The sequence below is a fragment of the Natrix helvetica genome (genome assembly GCF_964273705.1).
Source record: "Natrix helvetica genome assembly, chromosome: 1".
Classification (NCBI taxonomy): Eukaryota; Metazoa; Chordata; class Lepidosauria; order Squamata; family Natricidae; genus Natrix; species Natrix helvetica.
In genome coordinates this window covers 126,091,443-126,118,257 of record NC_138548.1, presented here as the reverse complement: position 1 = coordinate 126,118,257, position 26,815 = coordinate 126,091,443, and the positions used below count along the sequence as shown (strand labels likewise).

The 26,815-nt window shown below is 42.7% G+C and overlaps 1 protein-coding gene across 1 annotated transcript; it reads right to left on the bottom strand.

Moving 5' to 3' along the window:
• Positions 1 to 1,123: 1,123 nt before the first annotated feature.
• Positions 1,124 to 26,575, bottom strand: DNPEP (aspartyl aminopeptidase). The gene is made up of 15 exons (XM_081970831.1): positions 26,445 to 26,575; positions 26,153 to 26,231; positions 23,267 to 23,355; positions 22,978 to 23,091; positions 22,536 to 22,661; positions 17,413 to 17,543; positions 14,717 to 14,801; positions 14,249 to 14,353; positions 12,920 to 12,997; positions 7,458 to 7,541; positions 6,510 to 6,670; positions 4,411 to 4,450; positions 3,655 to 3,756; positions 2,661 to 2,828; positions 1,124 to 2,127 (listed from the first exon to the last, which is right to left on the bottom strand). The coding sequence occupies exons 1-15, from the start codon at positions 26,448 to 26,450 to the stop codon at positions 2,077 to 2,079; spliced, it is 1,419 nt and encodes a 472-aa protein (XP_081826957.1). The 5' UTR covers positions 26,451 to 26,575; the 3' UTR covers positions 1,124 to 2,076.
• Positions 26,576 to 26,815: the final 240 nt, after the last annotated feature.

The window sequence follows — 26,815 nt, the reverse complement described above, 5'->3', positions numbered from 1 at the left end:
GACACAGAAAAAGGATGTTCCCTATCCTCAAAAAAACAGTAAGGATGTGCCCTTGTGGTACTTAACATTGCACTTTTCTTTTTTAGTTCAAACGAAAGAGCAAGGCTCAAGTGTAGTCCCCTTATTAATTTAACAGAGAAACCGACACAATAGCCAGTCTCGGCTCAACCGTCATTCAGACTCTGCTTCCAGCAGCATCTATAATAGTTAAGTGCATTAGGTTTAAGGTAACCCATCTAAATATTCTTCAAGGATGTTGAAATGCAAGGATGGGTATTTTTTTTAGCATTTTGCCCTTGATGGGAATCCTTTTATGAATCCGCTTCCTTTTTAAACTGCTTCTGTATGCATTCAATACAGCGGGGCTTATTTCACCAATTAATTTAGTGATTCAGAGGAACTGGAGGGATATTTTCTGATCTTCAGATGATCTATCTTCTATGAGACTAGAACAAAGCTATTGTCAGTTCTCTAGGTCTGTTTTGCCATACCCTCAAATTAGGTTGGATGATAACCCAATTGCAGATATGTCTCTAAAAAGCACCCAGCTTCTCATTTAAACACACTTAAGAAAACGGTAGCAAACAAAATATGACATTGCCCAGGAATGCCATTTGGCTTCCTGCCACCTGAAATTTCAATCACTGCATAAATTTTTCCCATCTATTCAATCCTGAAGTAAGATGACACATTCCAAATAAATCTTAGGAAACTTATTCTAACTCCAGGAGAAGCTTCTAACAGTGGAATCAATTGCAGAAGAAAATCAGTCATTGGGACTAGACTGCCACCATCTCTGTGATTCTAAGAATTTGATAGGCAACTATCTAAACAGGGTTCCTTAAAGTCCATTTGATTTCGCTTTGAAAGGCAACAGAGCAGCAGCTGTAAAAAAACTCTCATATATCCTGAAGAATTAATATGCAGTACTGTGTGTGTTTGGAGTAGCTCACTTATCATTTATTCTTGTGGCTGTGAGGTCTAATGGTCCTAATCTGAAATAATTTATAATTACTATTAATAGCTACCCAGAGCTGCCCAAAACAATGAGATGGACAGTATATAATTTAATAATAAATGTTTGTGAAAGTAGAGAAACTCATCCAAGTAAAAACGTACGGTAGTGCTTACAATATTGTCTTTTTACTCTCAATGGTGGGGAAAAAAAAAAAGAAAACCTGAAAGGTCATAGCAATTTTCTTTCAATCTTGTATGCCACTCAGTATCTTCTACAGGTCATTTTGTTCACAAGGACCAATTATAAACTGATTATGGTACCACTGAATTGTCAGCAAAACCTGCAACTTTGCTGGCTAGAGAACGAAGGCATTGGATCAACACACCTCCAGGGTATCAGGGTATAGGGAACGCTCATCTGTGATGGCTGATGAATAGAATACGGCGATAGTGGGAGGAAATGTTCTGCTAGCATCTTTGCAGCACTAGTTCTCCTAGTAACATCCAGGTTTGTGACTCTGGATTGCTCTTTTCCCCACACGGCAATATTTTAAAATCTTTCAGCTATGCAAAGAGGTACAACATGCAACGGCCCCCACTCTCCCATTATGATGTGACTGCATACTTAAAAAGGTCCTCTAAGAACATAATCTATGCGGAGCAGTTCTGCATACGTGACCTTTGTATGTTACTCGATGAGCCAGCATCGCCTTGCTAACTTCACACAGCCTGTGCAAGCAGGGGATGTGGGAGTGGAAGGAGAAACGGAGGTCTGCATCATTTGGCATTTACCAACACCAGAATGTCATCTGTAATTTTACTTCCCACTTGAAATATTAAGATTATTCCAGGGGCCAGTATTTAAATTTCACCGTCTTTCTGTTGACAGAAAGGGGGGAAAAAAAGGGGGGGGTTTCAAAGGTTATTTTATGCCTCTCGGGCTCAGCCATAATAATGTAAATATGCCTAAGAGGTAATTTCTGTTCTGAGGCGAGGCAGAAAAACAAATCAAAACTCAGCAAGCCTCTGAACTGCACAGAGGTCACTGGATTAAAGCTGCTTTAATTATTATCCAGCCTAAGGAAAAGGGAGAGCCTCTTTCAGCATTCAGGCTGCCCATCAGCTGCTCAGAAGTGCCTGATCCAAGGTGGGAAACAAATTGAAGAAGCCCTGGGAAGGAGAAAAGAGAGAAGTCAGGGTCAGAGGGGATGCAGAGAAAGGCTCTCAAAGGGGAAAAAAAGCAGGCAGCTGTCAATACACACAATGGCGTCACCATGGCAGCCAGAGAATCGTGAGGCACAGTGTTACCATGGAAACCCATCACTGATTCAAGGCCACCATTGTAGCCATGGCAACATGAAGACAAGATTACAAAGAAGAATTAGAGAGTTGCAAGAACCAAAGCCCAAACCTCAACCCAGCAACTGGGAGTGGAGGAAGGCAGAGATTAGGACCTATTCCTATCTCCCCCACCCCTCAAAAACCCCATTTCTTTCTTTCCTTTCGCTCCTTCAAATCTGCTACTCCTGGTTGGAAGGGTGCTTATCTGCAAAAGAGCTTTGCTAGCCACCTAGGTATATTTGCTTAGCTCAACTAATCTTCACTGGGAGGTGCAGGGCAGAAGGAAAAAGAGGCAGCCTATGACTTTGCAATGCCATCTTCAGCCCCATCTCCAGGGCAGAAGCACCCAAGCCATCCCCTACCTTGAAGAGAGTGATGGTCTGAAGAACCCCTGAGGTGCAGCACATCTCACGAATGGAGTGCATAGCTAATTGTGGGCAACCCATATCAAGAACACGCAAACCAAGGTGGGAAGCCAGGATGGGTCCAATGGTTGTGCCACAAGGAGAATCATTTCGAACCATAAATTCCTGCAACCGACATGAGAAAGAAAGAAAGAAGAAAAAAAAAAGGACGGGACTGCTGAGAATCTCTTTGACAGCAATGAAGGAGAAGGGGGAGGGGGCAGGATATAGAACTGAATCTTTCGAATGGATATCGCTGGGGTTCTTGGATCCTTGGCATTGGCCAGTCCAATCCAACAATCAAGTTGAAGTTTCTAACGTGGACTGAACCACCAAGTGAAAATGGAGAAGGGAACATCTTCAGAGGGAGAAGCCCTTCATTTAGCATTTCACTATAAAGCCCCAATATCCATGGTCTTATTTCCCCCGTTCCTAGCAGGTAGGATGATTTGCTCCCAGTGGAGTGCTACCCAGTGATGTAGTGTAGTGCCAGTTAGTGCCATGGAAGCACCATGCAGCATTGGTAGCATACAGTCAATCTTCCTTAAGCTTGGAAATGGAAGTAGGGTCGGGTCCAGTGGTGGGATTCCATTTTTTTTACTACCGGTTCTGTGGGCCTGGGTTGGCGGGCATGGCAGGGGAAGGATACTGTAAAATCCCCATTCCCTCCCCACTTCACTGGAAGGTTATTGCAAAATCCCCATTTCCTCCCGATCAGCTGGGACTCGAGAGACAGAGAATAGATGGGGGCGAGGCCAGTCAGAGGTGGTATTTACTCAAAATTTCTGCTACCGTTTCTCTAGAACTGGTGAGAACCTGCTGAATACCATCTCTGGTCAGGTCTGCTTAGTACTTGGACAGAAAACACTGGGCTATACCAGAGATCCACCCCTATAGTGTTTCCAAAGAAAGTGCACGGATAAAGGGAATCTTTACTTTTCACAACACTTACTTGTAGAGGGACGTTGACACGAGTGGCAATCTCACGAATCAATGCCTCTGTGACAGCAGTGGAGGCATAGCGTTGGTTGCTGTTTATTTTCAGAGCAGGTCCCTGTATAGAAAATCACCAGACTGAAGGGAAGGTTCTCCACTCTGAAAATTTGTTCTTTGTTAATTCTGCCTGGAATTTCTTGAGATGTGCAATTGTTCCATCCTAACAGGACGGGCTCGACTTGTGCTGCTTCCCACCAGACTCCGAACTCTTAAAATGATACATCTCTTCCACATAAATAATTTACTGACGCAAGATACAGAATCTATAAAAAGAGTTTTTCTTCCTATCCGTGTGCTTCTCTCCAACTCTCCCCCGTCTCTTCATCTAGGCGAAGCACAACGGCTTTGTCGTGTTTGCGCTCAACAAGGAGGAAGAAGTATCTTCCGATAATCAAAATAATTACCTTTAGCATACTTTCCCATATCTAGGCCACCAAAACAACAGCATAATCTCCAGAAAGTGCTTTTCCACTAGTCATCTGCCATATGGAGTTTTATCTCCTGAGCCCTCCCCAATCCCGAATCTATTCAAAACTCTGAGCATTGTTTTGGGCACTCCCACAGCTGGCTCTCAAATAAGAAAAAAGAAATCTCCATTTCAAGAACGGGTTTTGCATTTGACATCTGCCCCTCAGAGAGTTGTTCCTGTGCGGCTCGCTGAGACGCCTGGCTTTCAACGCCACGCTGCGGCCAACCAGTCCACGTTGCCTACCTTGTGAAACTGTGGCCGATGGTTCTTATCATGCTTGTCCCTGCGGGAGGGGGAGAAAAAAAAACAGCCTTCAATAAGCATGCTTCCTTGTGCCTGAATTTCAAAGATCAGAGGACCGAAGGAAAGAGGTGCTGTCGCTGTAATGCATTCAAGCCATTTTTAATAGATGAGACAGATAGCCCTTTTGACAGAGGCAGTGAAGAAGCCTCTGTGCAGATCCCTCATTAGAACAGAACGTCTGGCCTGGAGAGAGAGGAGTGCTTCAAATGATTAGAATAAAATTGCTTTATTCGGTAGCACATCAGCAAGAGGATGAAGGAGGCCATTTCAGCACCAGTTCTGAAACAGGTCTCAAGCTTAGAAAGCACAAGGCATGTAGGGCTGCATAGACCCACTTGCATATTCATGTGATTTTCGTCATACAGGCAATTCTCATTTAATGACTGGTTGCTTAGCGACAGTTTGAAGTTACGGCAGAGCTTCCAAGGAGGAAAATTAACGTTTTCTACGCATCCAATTCGTCCCAACAAGCTGGATATTCTGTGGGTTCCGTCAGCCAAGGAAGATCAGCTAGGGAGGACTAAATGTGCCTTCTCTGTCGTAGCCTCTGCCCTCTGGAACATTCTCCCATCAGAGCTGAGAATGACCCCCCCCCCCCCAAACTCTGTTGGCCTTTCATAAGGAATTGAAGACCTGGTTTGTGCCTTGAGCGTGTTCAGGGCCCTGTTTCCTGGATATATTGACATTTATGATGACATTTTTTTCTCAGCCATTTCTTGCCATATATATTTATTTTTGAATGATATTCATGTTGTTTTTGTTTTATCATGGCTTGCTGCCTAGAGTTACTTGTTTAAAGATATATGGGTGACTATAGATACTAAATACGCGCGTACATATCTATAGTGGGGAATCATTCATAATTTTGAGAGGAATGTCAGTCGTCGAACCTCTGTGATTTACAAGTACGACCAAAATTGAGCCCAAATTTATGTTGCTAAGCGAGACATTTGTTAAGTGAGTTTTGCCCCATTTTACAATTTTTCTTGCCCCATCTGTTAAGCGAATCACTGCAGTTCTTAAGTTAGCAACACGGTTGTTAAGTGAACCTGACTTCCCCATTACTGTCAGAAGGTTGCAAAAGGTGATCCCATGACCCTGGGACACCGCAACCATTATAAAGGTGAGTCAGCTGTCAATCAGCCGACTGTAAATCACATGACCATGGGAATGGGGCAACGATCATAAGTGTGAAAAAACGGTCATAAGCCACTTTTTCCAGTGTTTGAACGGTCACTAAATGAATCGTTGTAAGTCAAAGACTACCTGAAACCCCAAAGCAATAGGGAGATTTCTAATATCCCTCTGGCTTTCCAGATATGGGAAAAGTACAACGAAAGCACCTTACAAAAGAGTCTGAGGGTTTTATGATTCAAGTAGCTTTCCCGGTTAAGATTCATACAACCCGAAGGATGGAATTGGGGGTAACACATGTAAAGGAAGTATCAGCCTTGGTGTGCCTGGCAACCCAGGGATGCCATTTCGGTGGGGAACTGAGAAGCAGAGATTGCCTTTTACAGAGGGACATGGCTACCGCGACGCTAAACCCACCAAACCGCAGAGTCCACCACCAGACCTGTCGCCACTGCTGACATCAACACCGAACAGCTGATGGGCGGCCAAGCGGCTGAAGCCAAAATGGAAGGTTGTGGGCATGAGTGTGGCTGATGATGGGGCTCTGCTGGCTTCCCTGCTAAATGGCTACTGACTCGGCTTAGGGAACAATAGAAGGCGGGCGAAGCTAGGGAACAGTTTAAAAAGGTGGGACAGTTACTGGAGGGTTAATCCTGACTTTGAATTGCCTGTTAATGGATGTGAGTTCGTGCCAGTGCTTGTGAGGGAGATAAAAAATACTCAATTCAGAACTGTGGTTTTGGGGTTCCCCCCCCCTCACTTTTACAACGGAACCTGACAGTAAGTTCATTGAAAGCAGCTGCTTCCTTGTGGTGAAATATATCTGCAAGAATATCCAATACTGAATGTCATGCTTGCCCAGCCCTGGTACACTGTCTCACGCTGTCCATTGACAACATACTCACGCATAATTGGGGTGCACCGCATGAGCCATATCTGCACTGATCATGCACGATTTGGGCACCGCTTCCTCAAAGGCCGTGATGTTCTGGGGCGAAGCTGAGATGCGACGAAGGATGAGCTCCGTGAGGAGCGAAGCAGCCCCTTGAGCACTTTCTGAACCAACCTGCCGGAAAGATGGCATTCAAAAGGCGAACTATCGAGAAGCATTTTGATGCTACCGGAATTTTAATTGCCATCCCAATTTGGACATCAGTTTCAGAATCCCCTTACTGCTTCTTATCTGTAGTTTATTTTGTCCATAATCCCCCTACCGAGTGATTGATAAATTATTGTAGGCAAAACGGAACTCTTCGGCACGCTTTTCTGACGTCCTCCTTTTAAATCTTCTTTTGGGGGTCAGATCTCTTTTTTAAATGCCCTCCCCCTCCTCTAAATCAGGACAATGGCTTAAGAGCCATTGGGAGTGGCTTAAGAGACAAGACTTAAACTCATTTCATTCCTTAAATGAACTCCACCCCAGGCTAAAATTTTTGGTTGCACTCTAGTTACCTCACAGCATCTCCAGCTAGGGCCTCTTTATCATTTTTGGACGTCAAGGAGTTTAAAGTATGCTAAAAAAAAAATCTCCCAACCTATGTTGTCTATTAGATTTAACCATGTTATATATTCCTTCAGGGTAGGAGATGCTCTTCCTCTAAATCAGAACAATCTGAGAGTGGCTTAAACTCATTTCATTCCTTAAATGAGCCCCACCTCCTGGCTGAGATATTTGGTCCCACTCGTTTCCTCATAGTACCAGCTAGGGCCTCTTACCATTTTTGGATGTCAAGTGGTTTAAAGTGTGCTAAAAAAAAATCTCCCAACCCTATTAGATTTAACCATGTTAAGTATTCCTTCAGATCAGAATAGGATGTTCAACTTCCTATCCAGAAAAAGAGCTTACCACTCACCTCTTCGTTGTCGTAGAGTGCAATCATGCGCACATTTGGCTCTCGGGCAAGAGCGTCAGGCCCTTCGGTAGATTCAATCAAAGCCTGAAGGTAGACAAGGGACTCAGGTGAACTGATAACACAGGTAACGCCTAAGGATTTCCAAAAACTTTCTGCCGGCTTTCTCCTTGGCTTATGAGTTAGTATCAGTCAGAACAACACTGGGGCTTCTGGAAGCTTAAAGCCTAGGACAGGAAGGATTTGCAGTTCATAGCTAGATCATTCATACAAGAAGAAACCTGAATTATACCTCCCACTCAGCAAGGAAGTCTATTTGTAAGTCTTGACTAAGTGTTCTTCCAAAACGCCCATGTGGAAAAATATACCAGCCTAGGAAAATAGAGTGTTTTGATTTCTTTCCAGTTCCTTTAAGCTGGAACTGCTGCTACATTACAGCAAGAAGTAGCTCCCCTACGCCCAATTCTTAACACTACTCTTTTCTACATCAGAAATTCATTGCACTGGTAGAAGAGGGTAATACAACTATAAATAATAGGTACTAATTGCTAAAAAATGCTGACCTCTATCTACATTGGCCAACTAGTTTTGTTCAGTTCCTCCAAATCTTTCCGTTTGTACTGCTTCTCTTCTGTCCTTCTAAAGATGTTGTTAAATGTTAATGCTCTGTATGCATAAATGTGCAATTACTTTCACTTCCATATTTAAAATGGCAAGGTTATTCCCTTTTTGTGACTGTTTCCCAGAGAAACCTGGTTTTAATATCTGTTCAATCAGCCTTTGTGGGATGCTTTGATAGTCTATATATATTCAACCTTCATGGAATTTGTGAACACCAAGAGTGTATGAGAGAAAAATGCACTCCATAGTTTGGCAGTGACAGTGGAGAAGGTCTCTTGACTGCATTAAGGTGTTCAGAAGGCAGGCACTCTACTGAAGAACTAACTGGCTGAATAAGATTGGGCAGGTAGGTGAATCTTACTTTTATTTAGGGCTTTAAAAAGTCGCATCGTCACTTTAACTTATTGCAGGAGCCAATCTGGGTCAGTCATTGGGACCAGAGGTTTAGTCTTCCGAGCTTTCAGACCGATGCCGGAGCCCATCCTCAAGGAACTTCTTTCTCACCAACCCAGATTGGATCCCGCAATATTATCCTGGGACACGTATATTTGCCTTCATTCGTGACTAACTTATGTCTGGTAAACAACTGGGATCAGCAGAGCCTCATAAAGTGTCAACTGGGACATGACTTGACACTGTTTATTTAGATTTTCAAAAAGTCTTTGAAACAATTCTTCATCAAAGGCTCTGTTTAACTTTAGTGGCTATGCGCTAAGAGGACCATTTATGGGTTGCTAATTAGTTAAAGAGAAAACAAAGAATAGGAATACATCAACCTTTATTTAGAGTAACAGGGTAAGAAATGGAATCCCTCCCTCAAGGATTTGAATTGGAACCATTAGTTTTTAACTTAATTAAGTTAACTTTTTATCTTAATCATGACTCTGAAATAAGCAATGAATGGACACATTTGGATGCAATGCTAAACTTTCAAAGGGCTAAAGAACAAGGATTTGTAAAGAACTCCAAAACATGCTACCATTTATTGGTGAATGGTCAACCAAATGGCACATCAATTCAAGTTAGTTCAGGTTTAATGGAGGAAATCCCACTAACTCCCCATATACACTGACGGCACTTGGTCTATAACTGATCATGCAACAGAACTTGTAGATGTCAAATCAGCATGTGGCAGCTATGAAAAGGCAAATGTCCCAGGTCATTATACCATGTTTTCCCCAAAATAAGACAGGGCCTTATTTTCTTTTGACTCCCAAAATAAGCACTTGGCCTTATTTTCAGGGATGTCTTACAATTTTTGAGGTGCAGGAGGCGGCGAGCATTGTCACCTCATGGCTGCTGCTGTGTTGCAATATTTTGGGGGAGGGCTTATTTTCAGGGGAGCGCTTATTTTAGCACATGCGCTCAAAAGCTCGATTGGGCTTATTATCCGGGGAGGCCTTATTTTCGGGGAAACAGTGTAGGAAAGTGACATCAAAATTTGAACATCTATAGAAAGCTGCAATACATCTAGGTTAGCAGTAGTGAATACAGTTCTGACTTCCACATTTGAAAAATGGTTAACAGGATTAGAAGCAGAACTGCTTAGAAAAGGGCAGCCAATTATCTGTATAGATTAGAACATCGAAAACTTCTTGCCTTGGAGAAGAAAAGCAACATGCTGGGTTTTATAAAAAACATGGCAGGGAGAAGATAGGGAGTGTGTCCTGTCTTCCTTCCTCAAAATATTAGGACCAGAGTCCATCTGAGAAAACTGAGTGGAAGCGTTTCTTCATACAAGGCATAGTTAACAGTGAATTCATTACCATAACACATGAAATGGCCACTAACTTGAATGTCAATGAAGACTCAATCACCGAGGCCAAAGGTGTCACTAACATTTGAATCATGGCAACTGGACTAATTTTGGTTGATCTGAGTTGTTTCGTTGCTCATCCAAGCAACAGTCAGAACAAAATTAGTTAGGCAGACTCTTGTTGGAATGTACCAAATCTTGCCACACCATCTTCAGGGGTTTCTCCCCAAAATGCATTGCAATATGTCAATGAAGATTCAATCAAACGAAATATCTCAGACCAACAATGATTGGTCCAGTTGCTATGGTTCACCCTTTAGGCCAATAGCTTGGTTTTAAACAAGCAGGATTGGAAAAATTCATTGCGAAGGCCAAATGAAGTGGGAGGCTCAATGTGGCCCCCAGGTTGAAAGCAGCATTCCTCCAGATGTTATAGGAATACCGCAGTGACAAGGAGCATGCTGCCATCTCCCGCTTATGGGTACTGCAGAGAAACAAGATTGCTAGAGTAAGATGGGCCTTGGCCTGATCCAACAGATCTATCTCATGTACAGGGGATGTGCAAGGTATGGATGTACATGATGAGCCTTCCCTGGACCAAACCACACATTTCATCTGTGCACAGACCCAGCCGAAGTACATTTGGTCCATGCATGGATCTGAAGCACACGTGTTCTGTTAAGAGGTGCTCTAGAACAGAAAGCATAGGTCATCCAAGGTCATTCCAGAGCTCAGGAGGAGACTGTGAAAAGTAGAGCAAATAATGTGCATAAACTCTCCTGGTTATCCAAAGCAGCAGTACATATTCAAAACCAGTTATCTGTCCTGGGGTGCAGGGGAAGTTGATATTCTCCCTCCCTGCTGTCAGGTCCTAGCATGCAACACCATGGAGACAAAGCTGGATGAGGGGCGGAGGTGTTAACAGAATAACTCAGTTCAGCCAGGCTTCAGCGATATGAGCATTAGATGTTTTAATCAGCAATTGACTCAGCATTGAGGAACAGGATGTTTTGGTTGGAGGAGTTATCTTCACTGTTATCTTGCCTTCCTTCATTAAACTAAGTCTGAAGGGACCTTGCAGGGAGGTCAATGGGTAGCTTCCCTTCCCTTGTGCCATTCCTTCCCCTTCTATGTTTGTCTGAAGGACATTGTTGTGGCCCACCAGTGGCCAGCGGATCTGGCAGAAGATTTGGACAGTGAGGCGGTTGGGGAAGAACATGGACCAGTCCTGGAGTCTGGGGAAGGCTCTGACGAGTGCTCTACATTGGAGGCAGAGATGGGGCCAGAGTCGTCTGACAGTTATCAGCTGCCTCCAGAGTCGGACATCAGTGGGGCAGAAGAACAACTGGAGCCTGTTTCCAGTGTGCTCATGTGCAGAGCTGCCAGGAGAAGGGAACAGCTAAGGAACAAGAGTTGACTTGGGAGTAAAGCCACAGGTGGATGGTGAATGGCCCCTCCCATAGGGAATAAAGAGGAGCGAAAGTGGAGAGGAGTTTGCAGGAGACAATTAGTTCAATTCATTGGAGTGAAGATCTGTTCCTGAATTCTTGCCAAGTATTGTCTGCTACAGGGTGGCATTTGGAAGATATCTCCAAGCCTGATAAAAGTCTGCAGTTGTGAAATCTCTTGAAAGACTGTTGGACGGGACTTTGCTGGAGAGGAATTCACTTTAAACTAAATAAAAGGGGTTTTATCGGGACGAGGAGTCAGCTTCGTGCTTTTGGGGAGCCTAGGTCAGAACAAACATTTTTCCCCTCTGTGTTCCCTGCATCTATCTATCCGGTCTATCTTTAAGCATCAAGCCCAGTTAAAAACAACAGTCTAGTTTCCCAATCCCCCCCCCCCCCCCCGGCATTACAAGTCCTGCAATAGTGGCAAATAGCTGCAACTCGGGAACAGAACGATGGTGGCTTGTGGGTTGGTTTCTGAACATTTTGTTACCAGGCTAGGTACCATCTTCAGTGGAATTTAGGGCATGTTGGTGTTCTTCTGCTTATAAGGGCTTCGTGTGGTCATTAGGTCTTGCGATGGGAAGGTCACAAGCCCTTTCCCGACACACCTCTATGTACAAAACAGGTGATCTCAGCTGCATGGCTTTCCTAAGAGGCTTCCAGAGTAGCAATCTCCTTCAAGGAATGGAACCTGCGAAGCCATTTTTTGTTAAGCTCAGGGAAGATCATATTGAGCCGAGACCTCTGCCAGGAACACAAAATAGAGCACGTACAGCCCTCTTGAGCACCAGGAACTTTTGGGTCACCAGAGGATTTGGCTTACGATCCTTACCTCACCTGTTCAGCTCAACCTGCAGGAAGACACCGGTGCATATGGGCCTCCAAAGTGACTTTCATTTAAAGGCTGGTGAAATGCACAGCAGAAAAGCAGACAACGCATAGAGAGCAAACAGCATGTACAGGCAGTCCTTGACTTACGACAACTGGGAGGGAACTTCCATTGCTCAGAGATTTTGCAACTTTTTACTGTGGTCAAGCAAATCCATCATTAAGCAAATCTGACTTCCCCCCACACTGACATTCCTTGCCAGAAGCTCCCGGGGCGGCCGCAAATGGTGATCATATGACTTTGGGACACTGAAACCGTAGTACCGTTTCCCCCCAAATAAGACCTCCACAGATAATAAGCTCAATTGGGCTTTTGAGTGCATGTGCTAAAATAAGCCCTCCCCTGAAAATAAGCCCTCCCCCAAAATATTGCAACACAGCAGCAGCCATGAGGTGACCATGTTCGCTGCCTCCTGCACCTCAAAAATAATAAGACCTCCCTGAAAATAAGGCTAAGCGCTTATTTCGGGGGTCAAAGAAACCCCCGAAATAAGGGGGTTTCTTTGTGTTATTTTGGGGAAAACACGGTAGATTCATGCTAGTTGGCATTTTGATCACATGCCCACAGGGATGCTTCAACAGTTGCGAGGACTCATCGTAAGTCAGTAACTAGGAATGGTCGTAAGTCAAGGGAACTACCTGTGACCCGGTGTAGGTTACGGTGTAGCCCTTTCCTGGGTGTTGAGTTAGCAGCACAGCAACAAGAAAGCAGCACTGCCTCCTGATATCCCGTCACTTAAGTTACGTACCTGCAGGGCACAGTAGCAGCTGTGGAGGTTATCCAGTCGAGGAGAGAATATGAATTCGTTGAAGGCACCACCCAGTGTCTATTGGGAAGTCATGGGGCAAAAAAATATATATAGAATGATACAATTGACAGGGATCCTAGAGGACATCTAGTTTAATGTCTTGCTTATAGGATCTGCTAAATCACTTTGGCCTGATGGCTATCTTGTCTCTGCTAAGGGGAAATACATCACTTTCTGAGGTAGCCCATCCCACTGACTACTGCTATTGTCAAGAAATTCCTCAGAATATCTAACGTGAGTTTAAATCCCTACAGATTCAACACAATGGTTCTTGTCATCCCTCAGAGATGACAAAGAAATCTATTTGGCAACCCCATGGACTGCTATTATACTTCCCCTCAATCTTAACCCAGTTCTGCAACCTGCCTAGAATCTTCAGATTTCAGACAGTGAACAAATCTCATAATCAAACAAATAAACTTTCCTCATAGGACTTGGGTTTCCAAGCCCCTCATTTTCTTGTCTTCAATTGTTTGAGATCCATTTTGATTGCATTGCAATGCTCAGAACTGGACACAACACCCTAAAAGGAGTATAACCACGGCAGGGATAACCAAGGCAAAATACAAGAATTATTTCTCACACTCTGGACTCTTTTGTTCTTGTTAATATTTTCTTAAACATCAGTTACCTTTTTGGCAGCTGCAACACCCTAATTTGGGAAATCTTTTTGTCCTTCCTAGTATACCCTCATCTATGTATCTCTCATACTGCCTACGTGTGAGCAGATGAATGAAAACAAAGGAGACTGTGAAGCTGGAATAAATCTCAACTTCCTGACAAATCTCACCTAATGGTATTTCTAGAAAATCAAGTTATATTACAAAAGAACATGATCTTATCTTTGTTGCAACTAGCCCTTCAAAAGGTAGGACTGTTTAAACACAAGCTATCTGAATGAACATCGACCCCAACTCATTACCGTATTTTTCACAGTGTAAGATGAACTTTTTTCCCCCCCAAGAGTGTGAAAACCTGGGTGTGTCTTATACACTGAATACAGCTTTTTTGGCCTCCCGAAACCCCACCTTCACCAAAATGGCCGTGCAGAGCCTTTAGAAGGCTTCCAGAGTGCTCCTGAGGGCTGGGGAGGGCAGAAATGAGCGAAAAATGGACCGTTTTTGGGAGGTCTATAGAGTGCAAAACCTTTTTTTTTTAATTTGCTTTTTCAAAATCTTGGTCCGTCTTATACTCCGGTGCGTCTTATACTCCGAAAAAAAATGGTATTTAGCAATGCAAAAAATAATAATAAAATAAAGCTGTGCTTACTGGGGGTTGGGTATCTACTAAACACAGTTCCATCTCCACCAGTTGTTCAGGTTTCACTTCCAGCTGGGAGCAGAGAAGGGAGATCAGAATTGGAGCATGGCGATTCTGGTAGAAAAAGAGAAGTTAGGAATGCGCAAAACTCTGGCAAACACTCTATGGTGACAGACAGCCTTTCCCTCACACGTCCCTTTTCCCAGCCAACAGTTTATGACTGACAACAGACTGATGATTCTACTGCAACTAGAGGTGGGTTCCTACCGCTTCGGTAACTCGGCTGGAACCCCCCCGAACCAGTTTTATTGGCGGCGCCATAGGCACCACCATCTTGTTTTTTGCTTATGCGCATAAGCAATTTTTTTATTACTGTGCATGCGCACAGAGCGCGCATCAAGTGCGCCCCTGAGCGAACCAGCAGTAACAGAAGCTGGAACCCATCCCTGACTGCAACCCCTCTCCAATCTTTCTTACCTGGAAAGATTGGGTGCAGCTGTCTTCTGTTATGGAGTCTCCCTTCTCCAATATCTCCTGGGCTTGAGTGGCGAGAATTGGAACCCTGTGAAAAGCCAATGAATTGGCTGTTATGAGTTGCTCCCTGGAGCATCTTAGAAGCTAAAATTACAGAGCCAGCAGAATTCACAGCTGAGGAAGCAAGCAGAACATCCTGCATGTACCTAGTAAGTTATACACTTTTTATCACCCATAGAAGGTAGTGTATCACAAATCCTGGATTACATCACCTGTTATTCTCAATCTGCAAAATACTGGGGAGAGATGGGGATCTAGCCGAACTGACCTAAAGGGTGTGATGTTTGGAAAACTAGTCTAGATATTTCTCCTAGTTTTCTCAGGATGCTCTCTCATCATTACATTCAGAGTACTGCCAAAGCATCCAAGAGCTGAAGATTAGCCGGGCTAGTAGTTCACCACTTCTAACAGAACAAGGCTCCTCTGCATACAGATGCAGTTTTCTGAAAGAAAATGTGAACATGTTTTTTTCCCCTTATCACTGTGAGATGAACTCTATTCCCCTGGCTGACTCTATCCTTCTATTCAGTTACTACAAATGCAAACTAAGCCCTCAAGTAAAAGTGTGAAGATCGTGGTCAGATCCCGAGAGGTTTCCAAGCCAAAGGAGAAAGGCTGCTGGATGACTGGAGGAAGAGACAACCTTCGTAACTTTTTCCTGAACTTGTAATCTTCTATCTCCACTTCGGTAACTGCTCCATAGGACTGTAGGTCCTCTAGGACAGTAAGATAAATTGAAAGGCAGGAAGATGGGAAATCACTAAAGGTCCACTCCCATCGGTGGGAGCATTCTGATCATTGGAAAAGTAGAAAAGATCATTGGAAAAGTAGAAAACCCATGGAGTGAATTGCCAAGAAATGAATGAAGCCCTCCCTTTCTAGTAGTCTTTACGTTGGGTGCTCTTGAATGAGGATACTCTAAATTGCTCATGATTTACTGTATCAAGCAGGGAACTGGACAGAATAGCAATACTTATTATTCCACAGGTTCAAGAAATCTACTCTGAGTAAATCTGGTCCAAACACTGTAACTTTACATATGTTTATTTTAAGGTGGACTGTACTTTAATAGCAACTACCTTAACCCAGAGAAATCAAATGGGCTCGTAATAAAAGCAGTATCATATCCCGTATTTTTTGGAGTATAAGACGCACCTTCTCCCCCCCCTCCCCCCGCCCAAAAGGGTAAAAAACTGGGTGCATCTTATACAACATTTTTGGCCTCCCGAAACCCTGTCCTCTTCACAAACATAGACGTGCATAGCCTTTAGGACGCCTGCAAAGTTCTCGTGGGAGCTGGGGAGGGCAAAAACGAGTGGAAAATGGACCGTTTTTTGCTTCCCCCCCCCCAAACCCCCAGGAGCACTCTACAAGCCTCCTAAAGGTATGCATGCTCTTTTTTGGCAAAAACCGGGGCTGTTTTCACAAAAAAGGGCTGGGTTTTTTTGCTCGTTTTTGCCCCTCCCCCCAGCTCCCAGGAACACTTTGCAGGCCTCTCAAACTCTCTGCATGCCCCGTTTTTCATAAAAAATGAGGTGTGCAAGGGGGTTTGGGAGGTTTGCAGAGTGCAAAATTTTTTAAATTTTTTTTTACTGCTTCCAAATCTTGGTGCGTCTTATACTCCAAAAAAATACGGTATATACGTATTGAAAGCAGGTAATTCATACTTTGTTTGCCAGATGATTTGATTCAAAGAGAAGAGAAAATGTACAGGGGAAAAAGCCTTGAGGCAGATCTCTTGGAGAAGTATTTAGCAACTCAGAATGCCACATTGGCAAAAGCCCTTCCTGAATCCCACCTACAAACTATGATAAAACAGCAACATTTTTTTCCAGAATCGTACCTAATAAAAGGTTACTCTCTGTGTGAGTGTGTGTGTATTCATGCGAGACAATAAGAACTTTTGTCCACAGCATAGAGTTAATCTATGGCAGAGGTGTCAAACTCGATTTCATTGAGGGCCACATCAGAGTTGTGTTTGACCTCGGGTGGCCGAGATGGGCCGGGATGGGCATAGCCAGCTTAACGTCGGAGGTCCCTGTGGAGGCCCAAGAGCTCTGCCAGTGAAAACGGGCTCCTGATCTCCATTTTCAGTGATGGCCTCCTGCAACCATCTGCCAGTGAAAATGGAGAAAATGGGTCACGTGCTCCATTTTCGCTGGCAGAGGCACCATGGGCCGGTCCTTTGCTGTTTCCAGGGCAGCCCCCCGGGTCAGATCTAAGCACTCTGTGGGCTGGATGTGGTCCACGGGCCTCGAGTTTGACACCCTTGATCTATAGGATTCAGTACTGCAAGACATAGCACAGAGTACACATATACCTTTAAGAAACAAACAAGATTGTTCCCCAATTGGTGGGGAATAGTAGGGAGACTAGACTATCACACCTGTGCCCTGCTTTTTGTGGATTTCCTACAGCCATTTAGTTTGATAGTGTGGGAATAACATACTGCAATAAATATGGCTTTGGTCTAACCTAGCAAAGCTCTTTTGCATTGCAGCCCTTGCTAGAAAGGAAGTCGATAAACGGGGCTTCCGAGATCCCTAAAGGCTGACTAGGTGACTGGACCCAACATAACAGCTTCCAAGAAAGGCTCCTTGTTTGAGACAGTACAGGACAAGGACTGTTTACTCTCTCACAGGTTTTTCTCAGTGTTTGGTCCAAAGCTCTCATTCACGTTGCGCTGGAGATGGATGGCCAAATTTGGGATGTGGAGAATGGGCTGTTCCACCTTCACTAGCTGTTGCTCCAGCCGCCCTGTGGACAGCTCCTGCAGTGAAAAAGAAAGCAGTAGAAAACCCTTGTTGTTTGATCGCCATGATTATAAATCTCATGATGAAAAAAAGGGTAGCCATTTTCTCAAATGCAGAGATTATAAAAAAAAAGTGCTAGAATGCGCGGAAATGGACAAATTAACGATGGAACTAAGAGACAAGAGAGGAAACAGAGTACTATAAGACATGGAATAGGTGCCATAATTGGCTTGAAGAGATGTAAAATCAATGCATAATGAACACATAGAAAATATAATAAAAGGAGATGTATATATTCAGAAAGTAATAGAGATGTAAATTATATATGTGTGTGTGTGTGTATGTGTGTTTTATTTGTGCTGATAAATAAATAATAGCAGCACAAATACAACACAAATATAACAAAACTAACATTAAAAATAGTTTTCTGCCTGGATGGTCTCCTGGAGTGAGCCGAAAGACAGAAAGAGGAAGCAGTGTGTTCCCTCCCATATTTGGGCATACCAGGGGTTGTGACACAATACATATATATATATTATGTATTATATATAATACATATATATATATATAATATAATACCAGGGGTTGTAACACAAACACATACTTAGTTCCCTGGCTTAGCTGATAAAGGAAACAACACACACACACACACACACACACACACACACATATATATATATACACATACATACATACACACACACACATATACATATACATGCATATATTGTAAAATGAGTAATTATGAAACAAGGAGAAATATATATAATGACAATTGGTTGTAGAATGGAAAACCCGAAATTAGAAAAAAATATCGATAACGGAAAGCTGTAAAAGCGTAATTGTGATTTAACTGTTTAAAAAATGTTGAAATAAAAATATTTATTAAAAAAGAAAAGAAAAAAAAAGAATAGCATAGAGGAAAGTTTCTTCAGGAAAGAGCTCCAGCAAGTAATTCTGTCTTAGAGGCTGTCAAAAGAAAATCAATTCCAATGGCCTGAATAAATGCACCATTGAACTTTTAACTAAGAACAGATGGGGCGAATTTCATGGCTCTGATTTTTATCAGACCAGTTTTATTTTTAATTTCCCAAGCCCAGTGTTTAGTGGCTGGCTAAAGAGGAAATGTAACAATCCTTAACAACAATGCTACCAAATAGGAAACTGGTGATTGGAAGACAGAGCCTTTGTATTATGTCTATTTCAGCCACAAGTGCTTTTCAAGATGAACTTTTCATTGACCATTATTGACCTACAAAGCTACAAAAATTCCACAGGATTCTATTTTTGTGTGCGCGCAACATACTTTATTTTTCAGAGATGTGTCTGCTTAAGCAGAAATACTCGAGGTGGCACATAACGAAATGTGTGCTGGTTTCGACACGGGAAGAAATACCAAGTTTTAGAACCAATCTTTATCCATCTCCATTCAGCAAGGATATTACCATACTTTAGCACCTTCAGCTCTTCATCTAGAAGTTATCGACTGTTTAATAAACTCTCAAGTCCTTAATACACCAGTTTCACATAATTTGGTTATCCAGAAATATTGGGAACGGAGTTCCCAAAATTGCCACCCATCTTGATGGCAGGAAATTCTGGGAATCACATCTGGAGAATGCAAGGAAGAGATAATCTACACTTGCAGACTTCTTATTGGCATATTTTTATAGTTGGCATGCTATATGCAGGCTGTAACAGGGCTTCTTTGGGGTTTCCTTCCTTCCTTCCTTCCATTTCCCATAGCCATCCATCTCAATCAATGGAATCCATCTCAATCTTTGGAAAGCTCACAATTCAAAAAATATATTACAAGACATAAAAAAATATTTTAAAACAAGAAAAACAATGAAAACATCCAAACTAAATGTACATAGCAGCAGAGAGAGTTGGCCAGTTAGCAATAAAACCAGGAAAGGGGGCTCTTGACACATTCATCACCCTGAATTTAGAATATGGCCAGGTTTTAGGGCTTTGTGAACGGCTACCGGGGTTGTGGCCATTCTAATCTCCAAAGGGAAGATGTTCCACAGGGCAGGAACCACAGCAGAAAAAGGCCATCTCGTCCCCTTCGGCTGACGGGATCTGCAGCATGCCCATTCTGCTAGACTGAGTTGGGATGGCTAGAGACTCTTGGGAAAAGGCAATCCTTCAGGTTAGCTGGTCCCAAGCGATTGCATATTGTACAAATCAGGGGTGGGTTGCCACCGGTTTCACTACCGGTTCGCACCCCCCACACGTGTGAGCTGTTCAATGTAAACTGTTCTTTGAACATGCACAGAACAATTTACAGTGAACTGCGCACACAGTCACTAAAATCCAAAATGGTGGCGGCCCAACAGCAGTGAGTGAATCGGTTGAGGGGCGTGGCAGGCCTGGGTTGCTGCCGGTTCTGCGACCCAGGCCTGAATTCCACTACTGGTTTGGCCGAACCGGGCCGAACCAGGAGCAACCCACCTCTGGTACAAATGCAATCATTATTGTTTGCAATTCCTAATTTATACTATATATTCAAATAATCTGATGCATAAACCTGCCCCATCAGCAAACTCTTGATATGTTTGTTTCTACTAAACTTGGAAGGTCAAAAGGCTTGATTCAGTGTTTTCTATGTCTCCATATTCCTTATACATATTAAAATCCTAAAGATTTCAAGAGTCCCCTTTTCACACAGCAGACCTAAAGAAATAAAAACCCAGCATGGACTTGAGAAACCACAAATCAAGAGGGACAAGTGTTGATACACAAAAAGATTAGCAGCTCACAGAGTGCATCTTTGCCAATTGCTGAAATCTCCTATCCTATCCTTCTAGGGCATTGCATTGGTGTGCAGCAGTTTAAATCTGAAGCAGAAAACAAGTGTTTTGGAAGGGACATGGAAGCTTATGCGCAACATGCACTTTCATGTTCCCTTCTGTTTCCAATCCAAAAAGCACTGCATATCCCTAGGCATAAATTTGGAATGTATTTTCAGATGTTCTTAAAAACATGAGAACAAGAAACTTATGTGAATAAAGGCAAACTCATTTCATAATCTGGCAAAAATAACCACTGTGTGCAAATCTTCTCAAAAGTAATCTGTTTATAATAAACAGGTTCTAGCTGCAATTTTATTTTCCCTATTTATTATCAGATGCAACGTGCAATTTCCTATACTATTTTTTCAAACCTAAATAGGTAAAATTAATTTCCCACCATTCCTCAAAGAGCAATCAAACACAGCCTTGCTGAAATTATTTTTAAGATGCGGTAAAAAGATTTTCTTCTCTTTTTCCTCTTGAGTTTTGAAACCCAAGCAACATTTGACACCAGAGGAGTATTTTTCATGGTAGAATATATGCTTTGCTCATCTGAGTAACAAGGGAAACCTAATTTTGGAAACTTAAAATGGGAAGCAAGTTAGAGAGAGGACACTAAAAGGCAAATACTTTAAACTTTCAGTTTAAATCCTTAGTTTTAATGAATTCCCAGAGAATCCTTAAGAGGTTTTGTTGATGTCACACAATGGTTTCAGAACTAAACCTGATACGTACAGCAGTCTTGCAACTTTTTATACACAAATGTATTTATCTAAAGTTGATACGCAGTGGCTTAGGATGCAGTGGCTCAGTGGCTAAGACACTGAGCTTGTCAATCAGAAAGGTCGGCAATTTGGCGGTTTGAATCCCTAGTGCTGTGTAACGGAGTGAGCTCCCGTTACTTGTCCCAGCTTCTGCCAACCTAGCAGTTTGAAAGCATGTAAAAAAGCAAGTAGAAAAATAGGAACCACCTTTGGTGGGAAGGTAACAGCATTCCGTATGCCTTCGGCATTTAGTCATGCTGGCCACATGACCACGGAGATGTCTTCAGACAGCACTGGCTCTTCGGGTTTGAAACGGAGATACGCATTGCCCCCTAGAGTCAGGAATGACTAGCACATATATGCGAAGGGCACTTTTACCTAAAGTTAATATCTATTTATTAGGTATGCAGAGCACCCCTTTAAAAAGACTCTTTTTAAAGTTTAAAAATGGGCATTTGCAGCAACATAATTTTTTTAAAGACAAAAGGAAAAAAGGTATCTGGCACCCAATTTAATATAACTTAGGAACAATTTGCTCATCCTATACAGATAGAAAATGACCGGACATATTTTAATTTCCGTCACTTGTCGGTATGTTCCAAATTGCAAACAGCAGCAATTTTTGTTTCTAGGCATATTAAATGAAGAGAACATTAACTTCTCTGAACATGTGCAAATAACATGTTCCAGTACATTAGTACCGTAATCACACTATATCTCTCCTCTTGTACCAGCATGTCTTAATAACACAATTCAATACAAAAACAAAATCGGCTTTGTTTGGAAGCTCTGTGCCCAGGTGGAGGTGGACAAACCTGCATCTTCAATATGAAGCAACATCAGATTTTGAATGTATTAGTCATTTTTGGTTTTAGTTCCACTCAAACAATATTAAAATCAGGCTCTGTACCATACATATGATCTTGCAGACTCTCTCTGTAATATTAATGCTTCTATTTCCAATCAAGAAATGAATATAAAACAGGCTTTCTACACAATAAGGCTCTGAAAATCTATTTTACAACACATTGACATTTGGATGGAGGATTAAATGCCAACACACATTTATACGTTTGCATTTAATCCTCCATCATCTTCATTCCAAGAGAGCAGTGACTGTTTCACAAAGCAACTGCCAAAAGTTAACTAAAAATCATGAGCAGTTGGTTCTAGTTAGGTAAATCAGATTACTTAAGTTAACATATACCTTCTCAAGGTACCTAAGATGGGAAAATTGCCCTATTAACTTTTTCCCATGGGGCATCTCTTTTTTGTTATGTTTTCTTGGGATCCGTGGGAAGAAATCCACTACAGTTGTTGCCACACATTGAGGCAATAGAAGAGTAGATCTTTATGTGACATCCTTCTAATACTGGATGGAGACAAGTTCTTTTCCAATTGTACAAATCTAAAAATGTAGAAGGAGAGTAATTCAGACAGGACTGACCTTGAAAATTACTCTTCCAGCCACAGAGAGGTCACGGTCAAACCAGGTGTTCCAGATACCACCTCCATATGTTTCCACAGCCACCTGGACTGTACCTTCCTGGTTACATGTTGAAGACCGTTTCACCTAGAAGAGACACAACCACAATCTCAAGTCTCCCCCAAGAACCATGTTCAATTACTACGTGGCATCTTAATGTCATTTTCAAAAGAAAGAAGCTCTAAGTACCAAACCAGAAATCCTTCCAACAAGTATCAGAAATAGTGCCACCATACAGATAATTGTAGCTGTGAAGAGGAAAAGAAGATGAAGCCGTACAGATTGAAGCACAATCAGAGGAATGTGATATCAGGGAAAATTAAGACAATCAGTAGAAGCCGGGGGCAGGGGGGGATCCAGCCAAGAACAAAAACTGTCAGACAAGGATTACATCATTGCTTACCCGCAGACAGGGACTGTCAGTGTGAGCTCCAACCAATGTGAAGCCATTACCTGGCTGGAATTGTCTTCCCACAGCAAAAGCAACCAACGTTGAAAAGTTTCGGGTCACAAAATACTGAGGGGGGAAAAAAAAGAGTACAGAAAGAGATGGAGACATCAATATTTTGCTTTGTCCCTCAGGGAAGTTAGCTGGCGGTACTTTCACCCCACCCTCCTTTACTGTGAAAGGCAACACAACTATAAATCAAAGCAAGGTACAGAAAAGTCATTATGTCCATCCTTCTCCGTACCTTTCTGTCAGGCTTGATATCCCAGTGTTCAGTTTCTTTCAGTTCTTGGAAACCAGCCTGAAGCAGGCGTTTCCGACATTCAGCAACCACTGCCGGAAGGAAGAGCAGAAGTAATCACAAAAGGAAACAGCAAAGGCATGTGGGCAAGAAAGCTTGCTTTAAAATCCCTCCAGAGATCCACAATTCTGGGTGACCTACAAATTAACAGGATGCCATGTGACTCTACTGGTGCTCGTCAGGCTAACAGAATTGTTTGACCCAGCTTAGGAATAGATGGTGTGATGACAACTTTATCCTGGCTACCCTCAGGCAGCCTTCTACCACTTGGGTGGGGCTGCAATTCCCCAAATTGTAACTCAGCTTTTGGGCAAGCTAGTTGAGAATTCTGAAAGTTGCAGTCCCAACGAAGTTGGAGGTCAATAAACCTGGAGAGCAATTTTAGGGTTTTATAATTATTAGGAAGATTGTCCTGAGACTGTCAACACAACTTTGACCCTAAGGCTTCAAGATGTGATCTTCTTCTGTCAAGTCTAATGCACTTACTTTGATTTATTACATTTTGGATGGCAGATCAAGACAGAAGGTACAAGATGCTTACAAAATGAAATTAGACAAGAAGCAAAGAGGCTAGATAGAAACAAAGTGGTTACATCGGAAATACATATGTGCATGCAAGAGAGGCATATACGTATAGGGCAAATACAATGCATTTTGCACCTTGGATTTCTAAATAGATTCCTCATCCGCATAAAACCTCAATATTTACTCTAGGCTTCGTGTTAGAGAATGTATTACTAAAAATTCTTCCCAAATTTCCCTGTGATAATTTCAGTGCCCTAATTCAATCATCATAATAAAATAAAAAGCTCTGTTCTTAGATTCTTTTTCAAAATTTCTAAGAACAGAGCTTTTTATTTTATTATGATGATTCCATGCTTGAAAAAGAGTATAAGAATATATTCCCAATGGGAGTGCTCCACCCCAATCCCAAAGGCAGAAGGGACACGCGGCAGACCCTGTCAGCCAAGTATTTGGGGCTGGCGACATCCAGAAGAGCCTTTTCTGTTATGGCTCCCACCCTCTGGAAGATCATGGCCCCTGAAGTGGATTGTTTTGGCCTTCCAAAAGGCCTTGAAGATATGGCTTTGCCAAGCAGCCTGGGGTCCCATTGGGGATATAGTACTTTGGAGGTGGCTAATGGAGTAGGTAACACCCACTGCCCTCCCTGTATATACTTTTCTCCCTCCCTCTCCATTCTGGTTAGTTTTATTTGAATTTAATTTTAACTGACTTCAAATTTATTTGAATTTAATTTCATTTGAATTTTAAATTTATGATCCTTATTTTATTAATTTTTTACAGTGCATTTTAGTTGAATGTCTATAAGCTACCCAAGGTTGCTGCAAGTGAGATGGGTGGCTTACAGGTTTAAAAGATTAAAAAAAAACATTTTAATGTAGGAGAGCGGACCTTAACCAATAACCCTGGATGCTAAACATGGATGCAGATATGCTAAAACCAGTTGGGCTATTTAATATGAATATTTAGGGTCATTTCCATGCAACTCCCTAGCACCAATTTGTGGCTTTTCTGTTAAGTTTCCTGACCATTTTGAAGCAGCCACCATTTCTGGTTAACATTAGCCTGAATTTGTATCCATGGCGCATGCTCATGTTACACTGCCTGAGTAACTTAATCTTTTGTGTGAATGTGCCTACAGTCAGAGACGTCTGCAGAATCTGATACTTTTGTCAAAATGACGAAAGCAGCTGTTTTACTGCAAGCTTCACCCTTTTCATACATTGTGATGGCACAATGCACATACAAAAGGGGGGAATGCTTACATCATCTAACCCTTTTGCCCTCCCTTGCAGATGCTCCTGCCCACAATACCTGTATAATATGGACGTTGTGTTTAGCCTTTGGAAATTGTGTTATTTTGCTTCAGAGGTTACAGTTCAGTAATTCTGATGCAGGTACAAAAATGAACATTAGAAGTACATTAACATTCTACTAGCAGCTTATAAAAGATAGGAAGAATAAGATCTGTCAGCAAAATGCGCATATAATTTCTAACTTTTTTAAACAGGAAGGAGAGAAAAAACAGCAATGAAAAGGATTGGGCAAAATTATGAATTTTATTCAAATAGTTAATTTGTTGTTTGATAACGTGCCATTCTAAAGATGGACTCTGCCAACTATCAAATTATAGTAAATCCTACGGGCGTAGGGAAGAGAAGATTAAGGATATTAAAAATTGTATTTGCTGTCTCTGTATATTATTTAAAAAGTGTGAGCTTCTGCTTCAAAGAAGTAATTAAGGTGCCATTAATGATTCAACAATATAAAATTATGCTAAGCATGGCTTGCAGATAAGACAAGGAGCAAAGTTCTGCAAAAAAAAAAAAAGATTATGAAGGCTCAGGAAGAAATAAGAATGTTATCCTTTGTCTTACCTAATGCTCACAAGTATGATAAAAGACAAGTTAATAATTTCTCACACTGCAGTGGCAAAGAAGAATAGGGACACTAAAAAAAAGATTATTTTGCGAGGATGGAAAGACAATAGTAGGGAAAACCACAGGAGTAAGAAAAAGAAATGGTAACAATACTGGCAAATCAAACTCAGAAATATCCCCCATTCTACTTGCTTTTAGTACATTAACTTTAATCCTGCGCGAATACTCCAATGCTGGATAAAAAAAATCTGAAAAGGGGGCAATGGGGTTTTTCATGTTAACTGTGAGACCAGGCCTAAGATTCAAGAAAAGGCATCGTAAGCCTGGTTAACAGCCGGGCAAGGGTGCACAGCCACCCCGGGAAGGCCTCTGGTGACACCGGGGTCGGCGGCAAAGGTCCCGATTTCGCCGAATGCTTCTTTCTTACCGTGGTAAGGGGACGGGCTGCGGTGCACAAACTTCAGCAGCTCTTGCGCCGCCGCTTGCACCGCTTGCTTGGAGCTGGTCTGGAAAGGGGGAAAATACCGCAGTCGAATTAGGCGGGACTCACTCGCCCCATCCCGGTCCCTCCAAACGGGTCTCCCCTACGGCAGCCTCCCCGCTGAACTAGCGATCGCCCACCCAAACGGAGCCCGCCCTCCGAGCTTTTCCGAGCGCCCGCTCTTTCCCGCAGCGAACGAGCTTGGGAGCGCGAAAACCGCTTCCCGCTTCTCCTCTACCTGCATGCTGTTACCGACTCTGCACCCCCCACAAGACCAACAGGACGCCGCTACCCGGGGCCACCCCGCCTCGGAAAGAGTGCGATCGGCTCCACCCCGCACCGCTCGGCCTGCTGGGGACTTGGGAAGGGAAGCTGTGGGTCGGAGCCCTCTGCAGGTGTCCCTGGGTACGGCCGTTTGGCTATTAGACTTAACCAAGGAAGGAAAATTCCCCAAGCTATTATAGGCCCTTCTTCTTTCTTCTAAGAGCGTCTGATTCCTGATGCGTGACTGGTTTCGGGGTAAGGTGACAGAAGCTGGCCGATCTTGGCTGATTTCAAAAGAGCTAGGCAAGTCAGATCTGGTGTGAATTTGGATGGGAGGCCAACAGG

What these genes read in the sequence shown, in the direction of transcription:
- DNPEP (XM_081970831.1), bottom strand. An exon ending in CTGGAAGAGTAATTTTCAAG is followed by an intron (nt 17,544 to 22,535) that starts GTCAGTCCTGTC and finishes TTTTCACTGCAG; the next exon opens with GAGCTGTCCACAGGGCGGCT. An exon ending in GTGTCAACGTCCCTCTACAA is followed by an intron (nt 2,829 to 3,654) that starts GTAAGTGTTGTG and finishes TGTCGGTTGCAG; the next exon opens with GAATTTATGGTTCGAAATGA.